General features: G+C 34.2%; 2 protein-coding genes across 3 annotated transcripts in view; one reads left to right on the top strand and one right to left on the bottom strand.

Annotated features, from left to right (window-relative positions):
* Window positions 1–16,590, bottom strand: part of LOC132129196 (armadillo repeat-containing protein 1-like) — a 428,278-nt gene that overhangs the window by 298,229 nt on the left and 113,459 nt on the right. The gene's annotated exons all lie outside the window — the stretch shown is intronic.
* LOC132128904 (PH-interacting protein-like) overlaps window positions 1–16,590 on the top strand; it is a 42,756-nt gene that overhangs the window by 5,245 nt on the left and 20,921 nt on the right. For both annotated transcript variants that reach the window (XM_059540300.1, XM_059540299.1), the window contains exons 8-15: window positions 8,319–8,540; window positions 9,766–9,866; window positions 10,179–10,249; window positions 11,387–11,487; window positions 12,544–12,584; window positions 15,359–15,457; window positions 16,200–16,356; window positions 16,442–16,576. In XM_059540300.1, the coding sequence (XP_059396283.1) occupies window positions 8,319–8,540; window positions 9,766–9,866; window positions 10,179–10,249; window positions 11,387–11,487; window positions 12,544–12,584; window positions 15,359–15,457; window positions 16,200–16,356; window positions 16,442–16,576 (927 nt within the window). The remainder of the gene's footprint in view (window positions 1–8,318; window positions 8,541–9,765; window positions 9,867–10,178; window positions 10,250–11,386; window positions 11,488–12,543; window positions 12,585–15,358; window positions 15,458–16,199; window positions 16,357–16,441; window positions 16,577–16,590) is intronic.

The raw sequence follows: 16,590 nt of genomic DNA, 5'->3' as shown, positions 1-16,590 counted from the left end.
ATTTTTAATTTATTAGCTATTCGCTAAGGATTTGTAATCGCTATAAATTTGTAATATTTATACAGTAATCACAAATGACTAGGACAGAAATATAAATGTTTTTGTGAAAATTTGTGGAAACCTTGTTTATATTGTATGCTGGCAACTCTTTATATCCCCTATTATAAATGTGCATTTACACTCCATCATTTACCATTGACCTATGAAGTTTTTTTTATTTATATTTAAATAAGAAATTGAAATTAAATTTATGCATTTAGCAGACGCTTTTATCCAAAGTGACTTACAGTGCATTCAGGCTATCAATTTTTACCTATCATGTGTTCCCGGGGTATCAAACCCCCAACCTTGTGCTTGATAGCACAATGCTCTACCAATTGAGCTATAGGAACACATTTAATATAATATTTAATATTTAGATAAATTCTAGATAATCTATGTGTTTCACATAAAAGTATTGTACTGAATAATCACAAAGTACAATGTAGCAGATTTAAATAGCTTTGTGTTGAAGCCAGTGTGGCTTTAATTAGTCTGTATGCCTCATTAAACTGTATACATACAGTTTGTCTATCCATTATGGAATTTAAAGGGATGTCACAATTTTTAGCGTGCTGTTAATTTATCATAATAATAAAGCACTTGAGGTCAAGAGCTAAAACATTGAAAAACCCCAATGAACATAATGGTCTCAAATGGCCTATTGAATTGAGGAATCTGGTCTCTGTTTGGTCCAGATGTCTGACTAGGTTTGGGATTTCAAGGCTTCTGAAAGCAGCTGTGGTTTTGAGTTATATGTTCACACTGTATGTAGTTACTGTGGTTCAGAAGTGCTGTTCCATAGTTTATCATGGAGTACCATTAATACAGCCATTGACTTAACTTGTGTTTATTTTACACGGCAAGATGATTTGGCTAAAAGCATAAATAAATACTTGTGAATGTGGATTGCTCTTATCATATTTTAAAGTGTCACAGTATCGATTTCAGGCCTGTTTTGATATGTCTGATATCTGTTGCATGCATGTTGATTCAAAAGTTTGTGACCACTAGTAAAAAGGTTTTTCTAGTTGAAAACAGTTGTTAATTACAGCTTATATTATAAGCATAACAGTATGAGTATCTTAGTATTCTGTCTGTCCTCTTTTTACATCAGTGAAAGCAGTACTCGAGCTGCAAACTCCATAAGTTTGTGTAAAACCTGATGATCATGTTCTCTGGCATGATTTGATGATGATCCCAACTTCCTGAGAGCGTATTGTGCTTCGGTGGAAACAAGAACATCTGAAAGTGTCTGTAGTACACATGATCAGTGTCAGAAATGTATTTATTTGATTAGTGACCTAGGAGTAGTGAAGAAATTTAAATATTTCATGTACATTTTACATCATAATGTTTTACATTTTTCAAAATCTTGAAACCTATTTACAGATTTGAATAAAAAACAACAACAACAGTCTTTTATTGTGGACTGTGGACATTTTAAAGACATTACACTACCATTCAAAAGTTTGGAGTCAGTACGATTTTGTTCAGCACGGATGCATTAAACTGATCAAAAGTGACAGGACAGACATGATGTTATAAAAAAAAAGAATGCTGAAAAATGTATAATGTTTCTACAAAAATATTGTTGCTATAAATATTGGACTGTTATAAATTATAAGGCTTTTTTTTAAGCATTGTTAATAATAAATGTTTCTTGAGCACCAACTCAGCATATTAGAATGATTTCTGAGAACTGGAGTAATAGCTGCTAAAAAAATAAGCATTGCCATCACAAGAATACAATTTTAATATTAAAAATAGAAAGGTTTAACAAAGTTTAAAAGTTTAAATTCTAATAGTATTTCACAGTGTTTTATTTTTTACTGTGAGCATAAGACACTTCTTTCAAAAATAAATAAAATCTTACTGACCCCTAACATTTGAACCGTAGTGCGTGTCCTTAGTAAATCAGAGTCTATGGGCTTTTGTTGGACTTTCACTGAGTAGTTATTTTCCTTCGTTCAATGTTGTGCTACACTGGAAACTCTGTCTTAATTTCCTAGTGACTAAAAGGGTATTTTTAGACAATGAGCCTTCTGATCTCACAGGGACAGATAATGCTTTGACTCTGGGATAAGTGTAGAGGTCAAAGGTTGTTTATATGTTCCGTCTGGGTAAGCATACTGTTGCTCGGTGACATCATACAAACTTCTCAAAGATTGTGTGTGTGTGTGTGTGTCTGGGTAAGTGCACGTGTTTTGATTCAGGCATTTTTCGGACATTATCTGACCGTCAGCCTTTGGCGTGAGCTGTAGTTAACATTTGTCAGAGCTCTGTAGGATTGAGCTTGTGTTTTGCTGATGTGTGTTTTTGAGTGGGCAATCTTGGGTTCCATTTTACTCTGCAAGTTTTTAATGCTTTAAAAATGGCTGAACAGCAAGGATTACTCCCCCTCTTTCTGGCTCTCCCTCCCTTTTTCCTCTATTTCTCTCTCCTACTCTTGTTCTCTTTGTCTTTTCCTCTTTCGATCTTGGTCCCTCTGTTTTCTCCTTCACTCTCCTCCTCTTTTTTCCTCTTCTCCCAGCGTAGGGGGAGTGTCTGTTCACGCATGTTGAAAAAAGTGTTCTTTTATGGAATTGGCTGCGAGCCACTAATAAAATCATCTCTTTCATATTCCTGAGCCATTAGCCAGTGTGTCATTGGCATTCTGTCTGTGTTTAACAGATCTTCGGGAATGTTCATCTCAGTGTGTGGCTTGGGGATCATTTTTCTTTGCTCAATTCGATGTGCATGCATGGCCTGCTAAAATCAATGTTATTATCACAGTTAATTCCAGTGTGTCTGGAAAGAACAGTGATATTTTCATGTTTTTAAAATCATGTTAATGAAATAAAGAGGACAATTGCAAGCTGATTATCTAAGGGAAAAAAAAGCATCTTTCAATAAAGCTGTGAATGATATATGGGGTTCAAGTTGTAGGTAGCGCTTGCTTTTTTATGGTCCTCTGCCTGTTGTCATGGAAATGCAATGCCACAGTGCTGCATTTTTAAGTTAAAAGCATTTTTGATTCTCCTTGCAGTAAATTCACATTGGACTCGCTAAATGTAGTATTAGTAACAAATAGTAACATTTGTGTTGGAAGACATTTATGAAGTTTATGCAGAAAACAAAGAGATGATATACAAGTTTGGGGTCAGAAATAATTTTTTAAGGCTTTTGTAAGAAGCCTCCTATGTTTACCAAGGCTATATATATATATATATATATATTATATTATAAAAAAAAAACAGTAAAACTGTGATATGAAATAAAAATTCTGTTTTCTATATATAGTTATATATAAGTTATATATATATTTATAGTTAATGCCATTTATTCCTGCAAACCTGAATTTTCAGCAGTCATTACTGCTGATTTGGTGACATCAAGAAACATTTCTACTTATCATAATTTTTTTTACATTTTTTGAGGATTCTTGGATAAACAGGAATTTTGAAAAGCTGCATTTATTTAAATTTTATTTGCTACATTGTAAATGTTTTTACTGTAATTTTGATATATTTAATGTAGACTTGTTGAAAAATAAATATATTTCTAAAAAAAAAAAAACAGATTTTACTGAGATCAGATTGATACTGACACTTGTCCCACTACATATTTTGCAATTACTGAATGTTTAGGATGATGCATAAAAACATTCATTTTGAAATAATAATCAATATATTTTTTATTTTAAATTTAACAAAAAACATAAATAGTGTTAGATAGGGATGGGACGGTATGAAAATTTAATATCACGATTATAGTGACAAAAATTAAGTAGTTTGACAAAAAATAGTTGATGCTCACACTGAAAACATTTCAGCAAGTTTTATATTTAATAATCAACAAACAACTAATAAAACAAGCATCTCTATGCACTTAATTTAAAGAAAGATTCAATTATGTGGCATTTCCTTCCTTACAATGAAAAGTGTAGAAGCATAGAAAAGCATAGAAAAGTCACTGACTTTCGCCATTCCTTCTCGAAAAAAAACAAAAAAAACATTGTGCGCTGCGCTTGCGTCAGACTGTTGCTGGCTGGACATGATTTAATAGTGAGTTCTTAAAACCGCGATAATCAAACACGGTTTTAATGATAATTCATTTTTAAACGATATTACTAACCTTCAGCACATTTTATCACGGTTATCAATAAAACCGGTTATCGTCCCATCCCTAGTGTTAGATATTTATTAGTAAAATTGCATGTAAGATAGATTTTAAGTAAGACTGGTCCACAAATGAAAACAGTTCCTGAATAGCTATTTGTATATTGATAAGTATCATCCAATTGCCCTTTGTAATTAGAAATTAGAAGCCGACCTATATATCGTTTAGTTGATATTAACGGCCGATATGAGCCAGATATGCCGCCCATATGAACATATAATGCAGATAAGTAATGCACGGGTCAGATTCTCCAACCCGCTGGTCCCGCTTTTATGAAATTACTTGGCCCTCCCCAGCCCACACAGCAAATAAAGTAAAATTTCTTTACCCGCCCCAAATTATAAAATCACTATTATAAAATAACAAGTCATCAAGAAATCCGATTTTGTCAGAACTTTACAGTTGTTTTTTTTTTTGTGTTTGAAGTAAGAAAAGTCACAAACTTTTCTTAAATTTGCCAGTAAATCACACATAATCACTGAAGTTGGTCAGTTCCATATGCTAGAAAAATAATGGTACATTTAATAACAGTGGAAGATATACATTTTCTCTATATAAAAAGTAGATTTTGCACCTGTTTCTGTTAATAAAAGTTCATTTTGTATGCATCTTAACTCAAGCTTAGTGCTTTACTGTCAAATCTGTATAAACAATAAACAAAAGAAAAATAAACAAGAAATGAACATGAAATATTATTAGTAACTGCACTTATTAATGCAAAACAATAGTAATTTTATGATTAAATGACCTAAATGATCTTTATAAATGTTAGTCTGGAGCCCCGTAGCTTTTAAAATGGATACTGAACAAAAACTAAAATAGAGCTTTATTAAAAAAAAAAACAGTACTGAACCATACTACTGCTAGTAGTAGTAGTAGTAATTATAATAATAATATTAGTAAATGGTATCACCGGTATCACATACACTCCGGACGCAATCACCAACTCGAGCAATCACCAAACGGACAAAGGGTTACTTTTAGAATAAACAATGAGGCATAGAAGAGTTTGAAGTTCGGTGTTTAAAAAATGGAGCAAACAGAAAGAGAAAGCGCAATCTATATTATAGCTCTATAAATGAAGCATACAGACTTTATTAGATCCACAGAAAGACAAACTTTAGCTGAAAATGCACAATACACAATTCATTATGTACATTAACAACGATTAACATTTCATCATCAACGATTAACAACGACAAATATAATGTAATTTAATGGAAAACTATGTGAATGGTGTGGTGTGGCAGGATTTTCTGTCGGATGAATTTAAATCTGCATCTGAAGTTTCCCGCTTTTGGGTGCATTTCCCAAAAGCACTGTTAGCTTACTATGGTTGTAAGTTCCATTGAACTCTGTTGGTAACAACAGAACTTGCAACCACTTCAGCATGCACTATCACGTGTCTAAACAAATAGCACGTGCTGTCTGTGATTTCAACCACTAGAGGCCGCTCTCGCTCTGTATAATAACAGCAGACCCTTCTCAGCCGCTCCAGCAATGGACGCAACCCGGAAAACTATCGGCATGGATTTTTGCCGATAACTGATAGTTCCAGCAATCAACTATTGGTGCCGATTAATCCGTTAAACCGATACATCGGTCGGCCTCTACTGTTAAGTGCACTGATGTCAGACTCAATTTATTGTTTGATTGTTAAATACCCTGCCACCACTACATAAGCCTATATTTATCACATCAGTATAAGTGTTTGATCACCAGTTATCATTGCAAAAAATTTATGTATGTATATATATATATATATATATATATATATATATATATATATATATATATATATATATATATACTGTTTATGTAGGCTAATAAGAATATCAGCCAATATATCGGTATCAGTCGTTTTTTACTCCCTAATATCGGTATAGGCTTGCAAATCAGTTGGGCTCTAGTAGAATTCTAAAAGATCTAAAGTAAAAAAGGAAAGTTATTTCAGAGGAAAAGGGAAGTTTTTTTTTCCTTTGGTATAACATGCATGGATAATGTCACAATAAGACCAGGAGTAAAGCAATTTGAAGTAAAGCAATTAAGTAACTGGAGTGCATTTTGATTTCATGCTGACTTTATGAGCAAGTTAAAATTTCAAAGTGGTTTTGGATACATAAAACAATAAGGTTGTTTTAGGGTGAAATTATTTTCGTTTTTGATTATTGCCACTCACTCTTAGGTAATGTGTTTCTCTTGGCACAGACCAAACTTTTTATCTGAAGCTATGTAATTGTATTAAGTAGGGGTGTAACGATTCACTCGTTTTCTCGATGCATCGATTACAAACCCTGTCGATTCATATGCATCGATCTTGAAACATGATTTTTGAATCGTGAATCAGCGATCTTGGACAGTAATCGATTCAAAATGCTAAGAATCGAATGAATTGCGATTTCTATAGCGATTCAATGCTTTCAAAATGTATACACATTAAATTACTACACGCACGAATTAATGAAGACCTTGAAGAGTGTTCATGAATCGTGCCTCTTATCTGTCCTTCACGTGCTCTACTGTTTACCGACTGACTGTCACAGGATTGCGCTCGCGCTCCGTTCGTCTCTGACGCAGCTGACGTGTGATCTATAGGACTCGTGGCCAGTAATGCTAACGTGAAGTAGTTTTACTTTTCTGTAGTTTGTCAATGGCTCTCTGCATCTTACCGACGGAGTTGCCGGAGCCGTCGACAGCTGTATTTATTGCATGGACGGAGCAGAAATGTAAGTGTCCAAATCATACGCACAGATCCATTGAATGATAAATGTTTTTAAACAATGCGGATGAACCGAATATACGAAGGAAACTTTTAAAATTAACCACAGCATTAACAACGACCTTGAAATAAGAGCGCGAGATTTATCTGATAATCAGATGCATGAAAGTAGCTTTTGTTTCATTAGCAAACATACATCTGGCACGTTTTCTCTCAGAATCATTCGCTGATGGAGAGGAAAAGTTAAATAGAGATGAAGACGTTTTCACACTGAAAGAGAAGCGATCTCGCTCTCATAGACGTGCCAGGCTATATCTGAAGCTAAACTGAATAAAAGCAGAATGAACTGATGAAACTAAAAAAAACCCCCACAAACAATTTATGAATGATGCAGTGCTAATTGACATTTATTACAGTACAGAAACTATAAAGTATATTTTCTACCTTATTCTGTGCAGAACATTTAAATAATTGCTAATTAAATGTAGCCTAGTATATTAAACAATCATAAAGTTGTCATTAGGAAAAAAATATCGATTACAAATGATTGATTATTGTCCAGCAGTGTATTTGATTTATTACAGCTAATTAAAAGTAATTAAAAAAGAAGATAATTCCTTGTAAAAAAAAATAAAATAAATAATAATAATAATAATAATAATTATTATTATTATTATTATATAGGCTACATACATAAAATGATTGTATTTGACATTTCTGTCACTTCTGAAATTATGGCTACGCCCCTGGTGTGACATAATACTCTTTAAGCTCTTTTTTAAAAACTTGGCTTACATACATTTTTACATATGCCATGTCGCATCATTAAACTAGCATTTAACAATGGACAAAAGGTTTTTTTTTCCCTCTAATCTATGGTTCTCTAACCATAAATGCTACTGTAATTTGCCCCCTGACTAAGCATTTAAATAATTTAGTAGAAGCATTTAAATAATCCCGTGAATGCACTTAAAGAATGCAGAATCGAATCATTATAATCGAATCGAATCGAATTTAATTGTGAATCGAATCGAATTGAATCGTTCTAAATTTTCAAAAATCGTTCTTGAATCGAATCGAAAACCTATGAATCGTAATCGAATCGAATTGCTGCCTTGCCAAAGATTCACAGCCCTAGTATTAAGTAAATTTAAATGACTTAATATGCTCATCTTTAGAGGACCTGGGAGGATAATTTTAACTTTAGATGTTTGGCTTATATCTCTGCTTGAGTTAATTAATTTGCAAAACACTTGACTAAATTCTAGTGGATTTTATTTGGCTGCACAGAGACCAAACTTTCTAAAGAGAACTTCTGAAGGAAGGCTGAGTCTGAAAATCATTCTGACCCATGACACTGGCAGGATCTGAGGGGTTACCGTGTGGTGTGTATCCTCAGGGTTCGGACGACTGTTTGGTGAAGATCTGGGCGACGGATAATGGGCGTTTGCTGGCGACACTGAGAGGTCATGCGGCAGAGATTTCTGACATGGCTGTGAATTATGAGAACACCCTGCTGGCAGCCGGCAGCTGTGATAAAATGATCAGAGTGTGGTGCCTGCAGACCTGCGCCCCGCTGGCAGTACTGGAGGGCCACGCGGCATCCATCACATCATTACAGGTGTGCGACACACATTTACAGTCACAGTTTATCACTTCTAACAGACACAATGTTATGAGACATGCATTAGAAATTCACCAGTGCAAAGGATTCTGTTTAAGATTTAACAGTAGTTTATTACAATAAAAGTGTTTTTTAGGTATTTTTTTGTGGTTAAAATAAATTACTGCAAAAGATGACCACATTGCACATCATTGTAAGATAATAATGTAGTGATTAATGGTGATTAATGTTCCATTTGGCTGGGAACTTGGACCTTTTAATGGATTTTCTCCCAGCCAGTGTTACAGAACTCAATTGTTTGTGCATGAAAAAAATATATACTAAGCGTTGTGATTGATTGTTTTATGTTATAATGCAAAAATATACTCTTTTTATAAACATTTAACCTTAAATGTACCCTGTTTGAAATAGTGCTGTTGTAAGAAGGCTAACTTTTATTATGCATTGTAAACCAGGCCAGCAATTCAAGTTTATTTTATTTGTGCTTTTCATAATACTTGTTGCTTCAAAGCAGCATTACAGAAAATGCTTGTTTCAGTGTTGCAATTAGTAGTAAAATAAAAAGTACTAAAACAACTCAACAGCATAATTTATGCAATTTGCAGTGAACAAATTGTGCCAGCATGGCACAGTATACAGAGATTATTGTAATGCAGACACAGCTAATTATTGTGTGTGCAGCACAACGCTGCTACATTAGTCACTTCCTGATCCTGTTCACTGTGAAGTCAAAATAGAGTTAATTATAATAAACTGCAGAACTACTGTAAAAATGACCGTAAACTTCTAGTAGCCAGATATACACTAATATTTATATATAGTTGTGATCTACACCAATATATTCACCAATATATACACTACTGTTCAAAGGTTTTGGGTCTGTAAGATATTTTAACTTTTTTTTTTTGAGTCTCTTATGCTCACCAAGACAGCATTTATTTTAACAGTAAAAACAGTAATATTATGAAATATTATTACAGTTTAAAAAAACAGTTTTCTATTTTAATTATTTTAATATATATTGTTTATTTTTACAATGTAATGTTTATTTATGTGATGGCAAGCTGAATTTCAAGCAGCCATTACTCCAGTCTTCAGTGTCATATCATCTTTCAGAAATCATTCTAATATGCTAAATAAAGCTGCTGTGCTGCTTAATATATTTGTGGAAACTGTGCTATGTTTTGTCAGGATTATTTGACGAACGCTTGTGTGTGTGTAGTTTTCTCCTCTGTGCAGTGGTAATAGGAGGTTCCTGTCCTCCACTGGAGCTGATGGCACCATCTGTTTCTGGCAGTGGGACGCACGCACGCTCAAATTCGGGTGAGTTTCCTTTATTTTTACACACATCTGTGGGGTTTTTAGTTTTTTTTGCCATTCAGAGCAAGTATTTAAAGCTCTTTTTGATCAGTTGAATTAATGCAAAGGAGAAAAGATAAATTATAGCATGAAGTTTTCTTTTGAACCAAACTAAAATATATGTTTCAGTGTTTTCATTTTTCATTTATTATTTTTGCAGTTCCATTTTAGTGCAGATATTACACCTTTCACCTTTAATAATAGTCATAAAAAGACTACTAAGAGACTATATTTTGGCACTCATCATGTTTCTGTGTGTTGTACATCTGTGTGCAGGCAGCGACCCAGCAAATTCATCGAGCGGCCCAGACCAGGCGTGCAGATGATCTGTTCCTCTTTTAGTGCCGGTAGGACAGAAGTGTCAAAGCTTTTTTCTAACCTCTACCTGTTCTCATTTTATCAGTAATATTTAATCATTCACACCCTGTCACAGGAACCCATGTGATAAAATGCTGTTGTTAAAACACTGAGCTTGTAGTAAAGCCTGGTGAAATGGGACAGAGAGTCTTTTTGGAGTTTTGAGACACTGATCAGTGGTATCTGCCAGTTTGTATAACTGCTTACAATATAACACATGATACAGTTGTGATCTTATATATCATATGAGATAGCAAATGGAATAAAATGTGTGAGGAAATCTATATTTATTAGGGCTATCAACGTAATGCACAGTTCTGTGTGAACAGATTGACAAATTTAATTAAATAGATTTCTGTGGACTGTAGATCAGTGGTAGGATAAAATTAAATTGTATGGAAATAAAACAAACAATATTGACTCTATCTCACTTTGTCAATGATTTAGTTTGCCACATAACCTTAATTTTGGGGCTGTTCGAATCTAATATTTATATATGTGATTTATTTGCAGTTAGTTTGATTAATTCAGCTGCAAATTTTGTAAGTCAGCTTCAAATTGTAATCGGCTATCAGCCGTGATATTTAAGACTCATGCCCATGATTATATGAATGCATGTGGTCCCATAGAAACATGATATTAAGTGATTATTCATTCCCATGTTTTGATTGTTCTGAAAGCTGATAGCAGATTATAGAGTGGCAGCGGTTCGTTTTGGCTTAAACATTTTTCTGCAAGTGAGGCTATAAATATCCTGTTGTCAGACAGATATGACAGACTTTTTAAAAAGAGAGTGTTCAGCACTGCAGGAGCTCTTCAAATACACATTACTGAAGAAAGGAAACACTCAACTGGCTTTTACCCAGATAGACACATACACAAAGATAGAAACAGATTCTAGTTCTTTCCTCTATGTGTATGTCTTTGGAAATACACGTTCTGAATTCATTTGAGCTATCTGAGTTTCTTGTTCATGAATGCAATATTGTGATTATTGCCGATATTTGAAAATTGACAAAATGTTTGTTAATGATAGATTTTTCTGGTTTATATGCTCATTGGTGTTGTGTTATTTAATGATGATGATGTAATTTATGTAATGTTTAGGTAATTTGATGATATTTCAGGTGGCATGTTCCTCGCGACAGGCAGCACTGATCACATCATTAGGGTTTATTACTTTGGAGATGGACAACCAGAGAAGATATCTGAGCTGGAGTCTCACACTGTACGTAATGCTTTTTGTGTGTTGTTTGCATTTTGTGTGTGTGTGTGTGTGTGTGTGTTTGGGGCTGTTTAAACTTCAATAATATTAGTTAGTAATACTATAAAAATGTTACATATATAACAGTAATATAATATAAATTGCATATTTCTTCAATTAATATGTTTAATATCACATTGAAAATAATTAACATATAACATCAATTTTTTTCTTTCCTGAAGTAGCTATGCTACTTAATATTTTTCCCACATTCAGCATGTTTATGGATATTTTGTATATTCAGTATATTCTTGCTGCCTGTGTTTGCTCCTGTCAGTAGTGTGCTTGTCTCAATAATAAAAGCATGCAGGTATAATTTTGGAAATTAGTGTAATTATTTGTGGCATCGCGAGGATCCGTCCTCGCATAAAAATATTGATACCAAATGTTTTACCTGGTAATTTTCTTGTTTAATGTAAAATTAATGCACAAAATAAAATTCATTATTAGGGTTTCATGTGAAGATTGTTTATAGTTCACTTCAATTAAAAGCTGTAATATTAGTAAAAAAATTATGGTACCGATTTTTCTTGTTCATTGCCTATATTTAGTCATTTTATCCCCATAAATAAATTAAAATAAATGCATTTGACAGAGGCATCAGTATCAGTATTAGTTGTGGTATATGTGATGCTTGCCTTCATTCACAGTACTTAGTAAAAAAAAAGATACCATTAAACAAATATTTAATATATAGCTTTTTTATGTTGTTTCAACACTCATTTGGCAATTTAGTGTGAAGATATATTTGTGATTACAAACTTTTAAATAATATGTTTAATTACATAAGAATATGCAGTTAGTTAATTGTAACATAAATTATCATCTTTGATTGATCGAAAGCACTAAGGTATATAATAGCTTCACTCTAAAAAAAAAAGTTATTTTAAAATTGTTTGTGCATCAACGTACTGTTTTAAAGCACCTAATTTCATTCTTTACTGGATTCAATATTGCAGGAATTCATTATTATTTTGAGGTTCCCCTCATGTTTTTTAATGACTTCATGTTTTTCCTCAGGATAAAGTCGACAGCATCCAGTTCTCCCATAGTGGTGATCGGTGAGCAACACTGCCTCCATTTAACTGTGTACATGAGCGATTGTGAGAGAGCGCGCGCGTGTGTGTGTGTGTGGAGGTTCCTCTTATTATTACAAGCTGATGTTGTCAGCAGAAAAAAAACACCCTTGTTCCTAACACACAAACATGCATTTTAGATACACATCATACAAGAATTCAGGTGCATGAAATGTCTTTCTACTTAAACAACAGGCATGTGACAGTTGCCCATCCACACCAGCTCTTTATTCAGTCTCTGCAAGCTCTTTTATGTTCTTTACTTGCGATACTTTAATGAGCAAGTGTTTTTGCATTGGGGGAGGGGGGAAATAGAGAGTGTGACAGAGGAGAAGAGGGAGAGTAAGAGAGAGTAGGAAAATAATAGGGCTGGGTATCGATTCAGATGTTCCAGATCGATTCGATTTCGATTCACAAGCTTCTCGATTCGATTTTCTATACTCGATTCTCAAGTCAATGAATATAGATTTAATACAAATACTATATGTATAAAAAAGAACAGTGAAGATAAGTTTACAATTGGGTAATTAATAAAAAGAAATTAAGAGCCACAAACCTGTATACTAAACTCTTATTTTAGGTACACTTGGGTACATTAAAACAGAACCCATCTCTAATTTTCAAATGCATACAATTATGTTAAATAAATACAAGTTTGATGCAAGATGAAAAATGCTTTGTTCTTGTCCACAACACTATCGTCGTCGTCTTGCTTACGAAATCTAAAATGCTTCCAAACCTCTGACTTTTAATGTGAAGGTGGCATCAACGTCGACAAAGCACCTGAAACCCTTTAAGCCAGTGGTTCTCAACCTTTTTTTCCAGCGGGCCGCATTATGGTCCAAGTACAAGTCTCGTGGGCCACACGCATATAATTTATACATTATGTCACCAATACAAAACAACCTGATTTATAATATTATAGCCTAAATATTATGATATCTAATCGATTACATTAATTGAAATAAATAAATAATTCTACTCCCCATAAATAAAACACCTGATTCTGTCTGGAACTGAACAATTTTCCGAAATTCGCCTCGATGTAGTGACAGCACAATGAAGTTGCGATTGTAAAGCCTGTGTTATACTTTCCGCATGAGCAATCCGGACACGGACTTCTTCTATTTATACTTCCGAAAGCGCATGCTGATGATCCGCTCTGCAACAAACATGTGAACAAACAATTGCCCAGAATTATTGCACATCATTGTCTTTATATTCTTTATTGACGGATTGCACAGGTTCGATTGGCAATGGGCTTCTTCACACTGCCTGCACATGTGCAATTGTGCTTTTGAAGACTACTGACCACGCGCACCTGTCCGCTCGGTCGTCTGCTCAGAGCCTCGGCACACACTCTCCGATGCCGATTTTTATGTCACGCCTATCTAGCGGTCCATAGCGAACTCGCAGACGCAGAAAGTATCAGAGGCTTTAAGATGCAGTCTGTAAGACGCGCACGGGAGCATGACTTGACGTGCGACACTGCAGAAAATGTGCGTTCACAAATGTAGCCTATGTTGATCCAAATATGGAAAGCACTTTCGAATTTAATAATATTAAAGGATCTCTCCAGAGATGTTTTGCCACATTTCTTCAATTAAGGATGATTGCTGCGTAGTATGTGGTGTTTCCATTTGCTTGAACTTCTTCAAGTGAGTTTCGGGGGAAAACTGAAAATCCTCCTTCACTACTGATACTGCGACTATTCTCCACATTTATTTTTTTCTCCCTTTTACCGAACTAATGGCTGTTGATGACTATTTGAATTGAATTCTTGAAGTGCGCGCTTGTATGTGTTCGTAATGTTATGTGAGTAAGTCTGCTCATGTCTGAAAATAATTTATGAAAAACAAAATAATTTCACATAAAAACAATAGGCTATAGTTTATATTTCTTTAGTAGCCTACATTTTTTAAAATTAATGTAAAAAATAAAATGAATTGTAAAACAAAGTTTTTTTTGTGTGTGTGTGTTCAGCGTACGGTGGGCCACATTTGAATTTGTGACGGGCCGCGGGTTGAGAACCACAGCTTTAAGCATTTATTTGTATTTTTTTGGGGGGGGGGGGGGTATAATTTAGTATGCATTCTCTGGAAATGAAATTATATAATTTTACTTCCCATTGTTTAGATATTGTTACTGGAAAACAAGAATAATTTTTTTTTCTGTTCACATACTGCGTTCATCACTGTTTTATAGAGTGGTGCACATACACAGTTTAAGCAAATGTAAACACATTAATACTATGCCAGTGGAGGTCTTAAAGGTACAGTAGCAAAAACCGACCATAATATTTTAAGGGTCAGAGAGAGTAAAATATTGTAATAACTAAATTATGAGTGGTTTTAGTGCAAAATCAAACACTGATTGATTGTATTTTATCTCAAGGAAGCTGATAAAATATTGTGTTCTGTATGAGCACATCGCATACCTTGTAGTGTAATGCATAGTCAACAATACAAAAGCCACATTTAGTACACTTAAAAACAAAAACTCTTTATTATCCAGTTAACTTAATTAACCTGTTATGTTTACAAAATTTTGTGAGTTTCAGCTTATTTTCCTTCTTCTGCAAGTTAATTCAAAATAGTAGAAATGGAATTTATTATTGTTATACCACATTTTACTAAACATTTTAGGGCAGCAATGAAGTTTTACATTTTAGTGGATTAAATGTTTATCAGTGTGCCTCATTAATTTTCATTGATATTGGTATAGAATACATTTTTGAGGATAAACCTCTGCGTGTGTAGGTTTGTGAGTGGCAGTAGAGACGGCACAGCGCGGGTATGGCAGCTGCAGCAGCAGGACTGGCGAAGCATTCTCCTGGACATGGCCACTAAACTACCTGGGTATAAAAAAAGTTAATCACTCTTCAAAAGTATGGCTCAATTAATTGTGCATTAAAGTGACATTTTGTTTGCTAAACAATTGACCATTAGCAACATAATTACTTTGAAGTCTCCTGAGGGCAATTGATTCTGACCGCACAGGAGTGACTGAGATGCAACAAGAACAGATTTGCCATGCAACTCCAACAGTGGATTCATATTCTATTTGGAAAACCGATCATCTTCACTAAATAAAACAATGCAAACAATATAATATAAGCAAACAAATCCCATCTGGGTTTGATTTATTATTATTTGTTATTTTTTTTGATAAATCAGTCTTCAGGTACACTTTTCTCATTAAACTGATAAAGTTCCCTTCAGTCTGAAGAAACATAAACATTCAGTTATCTGCATGTTCACATGTTAACCTCGACAATCCTTGTCCAATTACCGTGGGGGAGTCACACTGAAATGTGAAAGTCTGGAATTCAAAAAAATAAGCAGGAAGTTTTTAAGCAAATAAACCTTATGACATAAAAAAGAAAAATGATTACTGTGAAGATTCTAGTAATTCATGTAAAATTTTAATTCAAAATTGTTAATCTGCTAATATAATTTGAATGCATGTTTATGTGTCTTTCTCTATGCTGGTTTGTCTCTCATTGCTCTTGCTCTTCAAAAGTAGACCAACTGTAGAGCACTGTTAGAAATGGCACACTAATTTGAAAAAAAGTAATTTTCTTAATTTCTGTCTTTTTAGCAAGTACAACCCTCCACCTTTAGAGGACAAAGTTACCAAACTGAAGGTGACTATGGTGGCCTGGGATTGCAATGACAGCACAGTCATTACCGCTGCGAACAACTTGACATTGAAAGTGTGGAACTCTTACACAGGGAACCTTATTCATGTGTTGATGGTAAGAGTGTAAAGATCGCTCCAGAATGACTGAAATGAGGCAATATGTAATGAATGATGTTGTCGTTATGGCCCTTCACCCACAGGGCCACGAGGATGAGGTGTTTGTGTTGGAGCCACATCCATTTGATTCTAGAGTTCTTTTCTCTGCTGGGCATGATGGGAACGCAATCGTCTGGGATCTGGCAAGAGGAGTCAAAATACGCTCTTACTTTAACATGGTAAACTAACTGGC

The sequence above is a fragment of the Carassius carassius genome, chromosome 46 (genome assembly GCF_963082965.1).
Source record: "Carassius carassius chromosome 46, fCarCar2.1, whole genome shotgun sequence".
In the NCBI taxonomy this organism is placed as follows: domain Eukaryota; kingdom Metazoa; phylum Chordata; class Actinopteri; order Cypriniformes; family Cyprinidae; genus Carassius; species Carassius carassius.
Note: the sequence above shows the minus strand (reverse complement) of the source record. Positions and strands in the feature narration are given on the sequence as shown.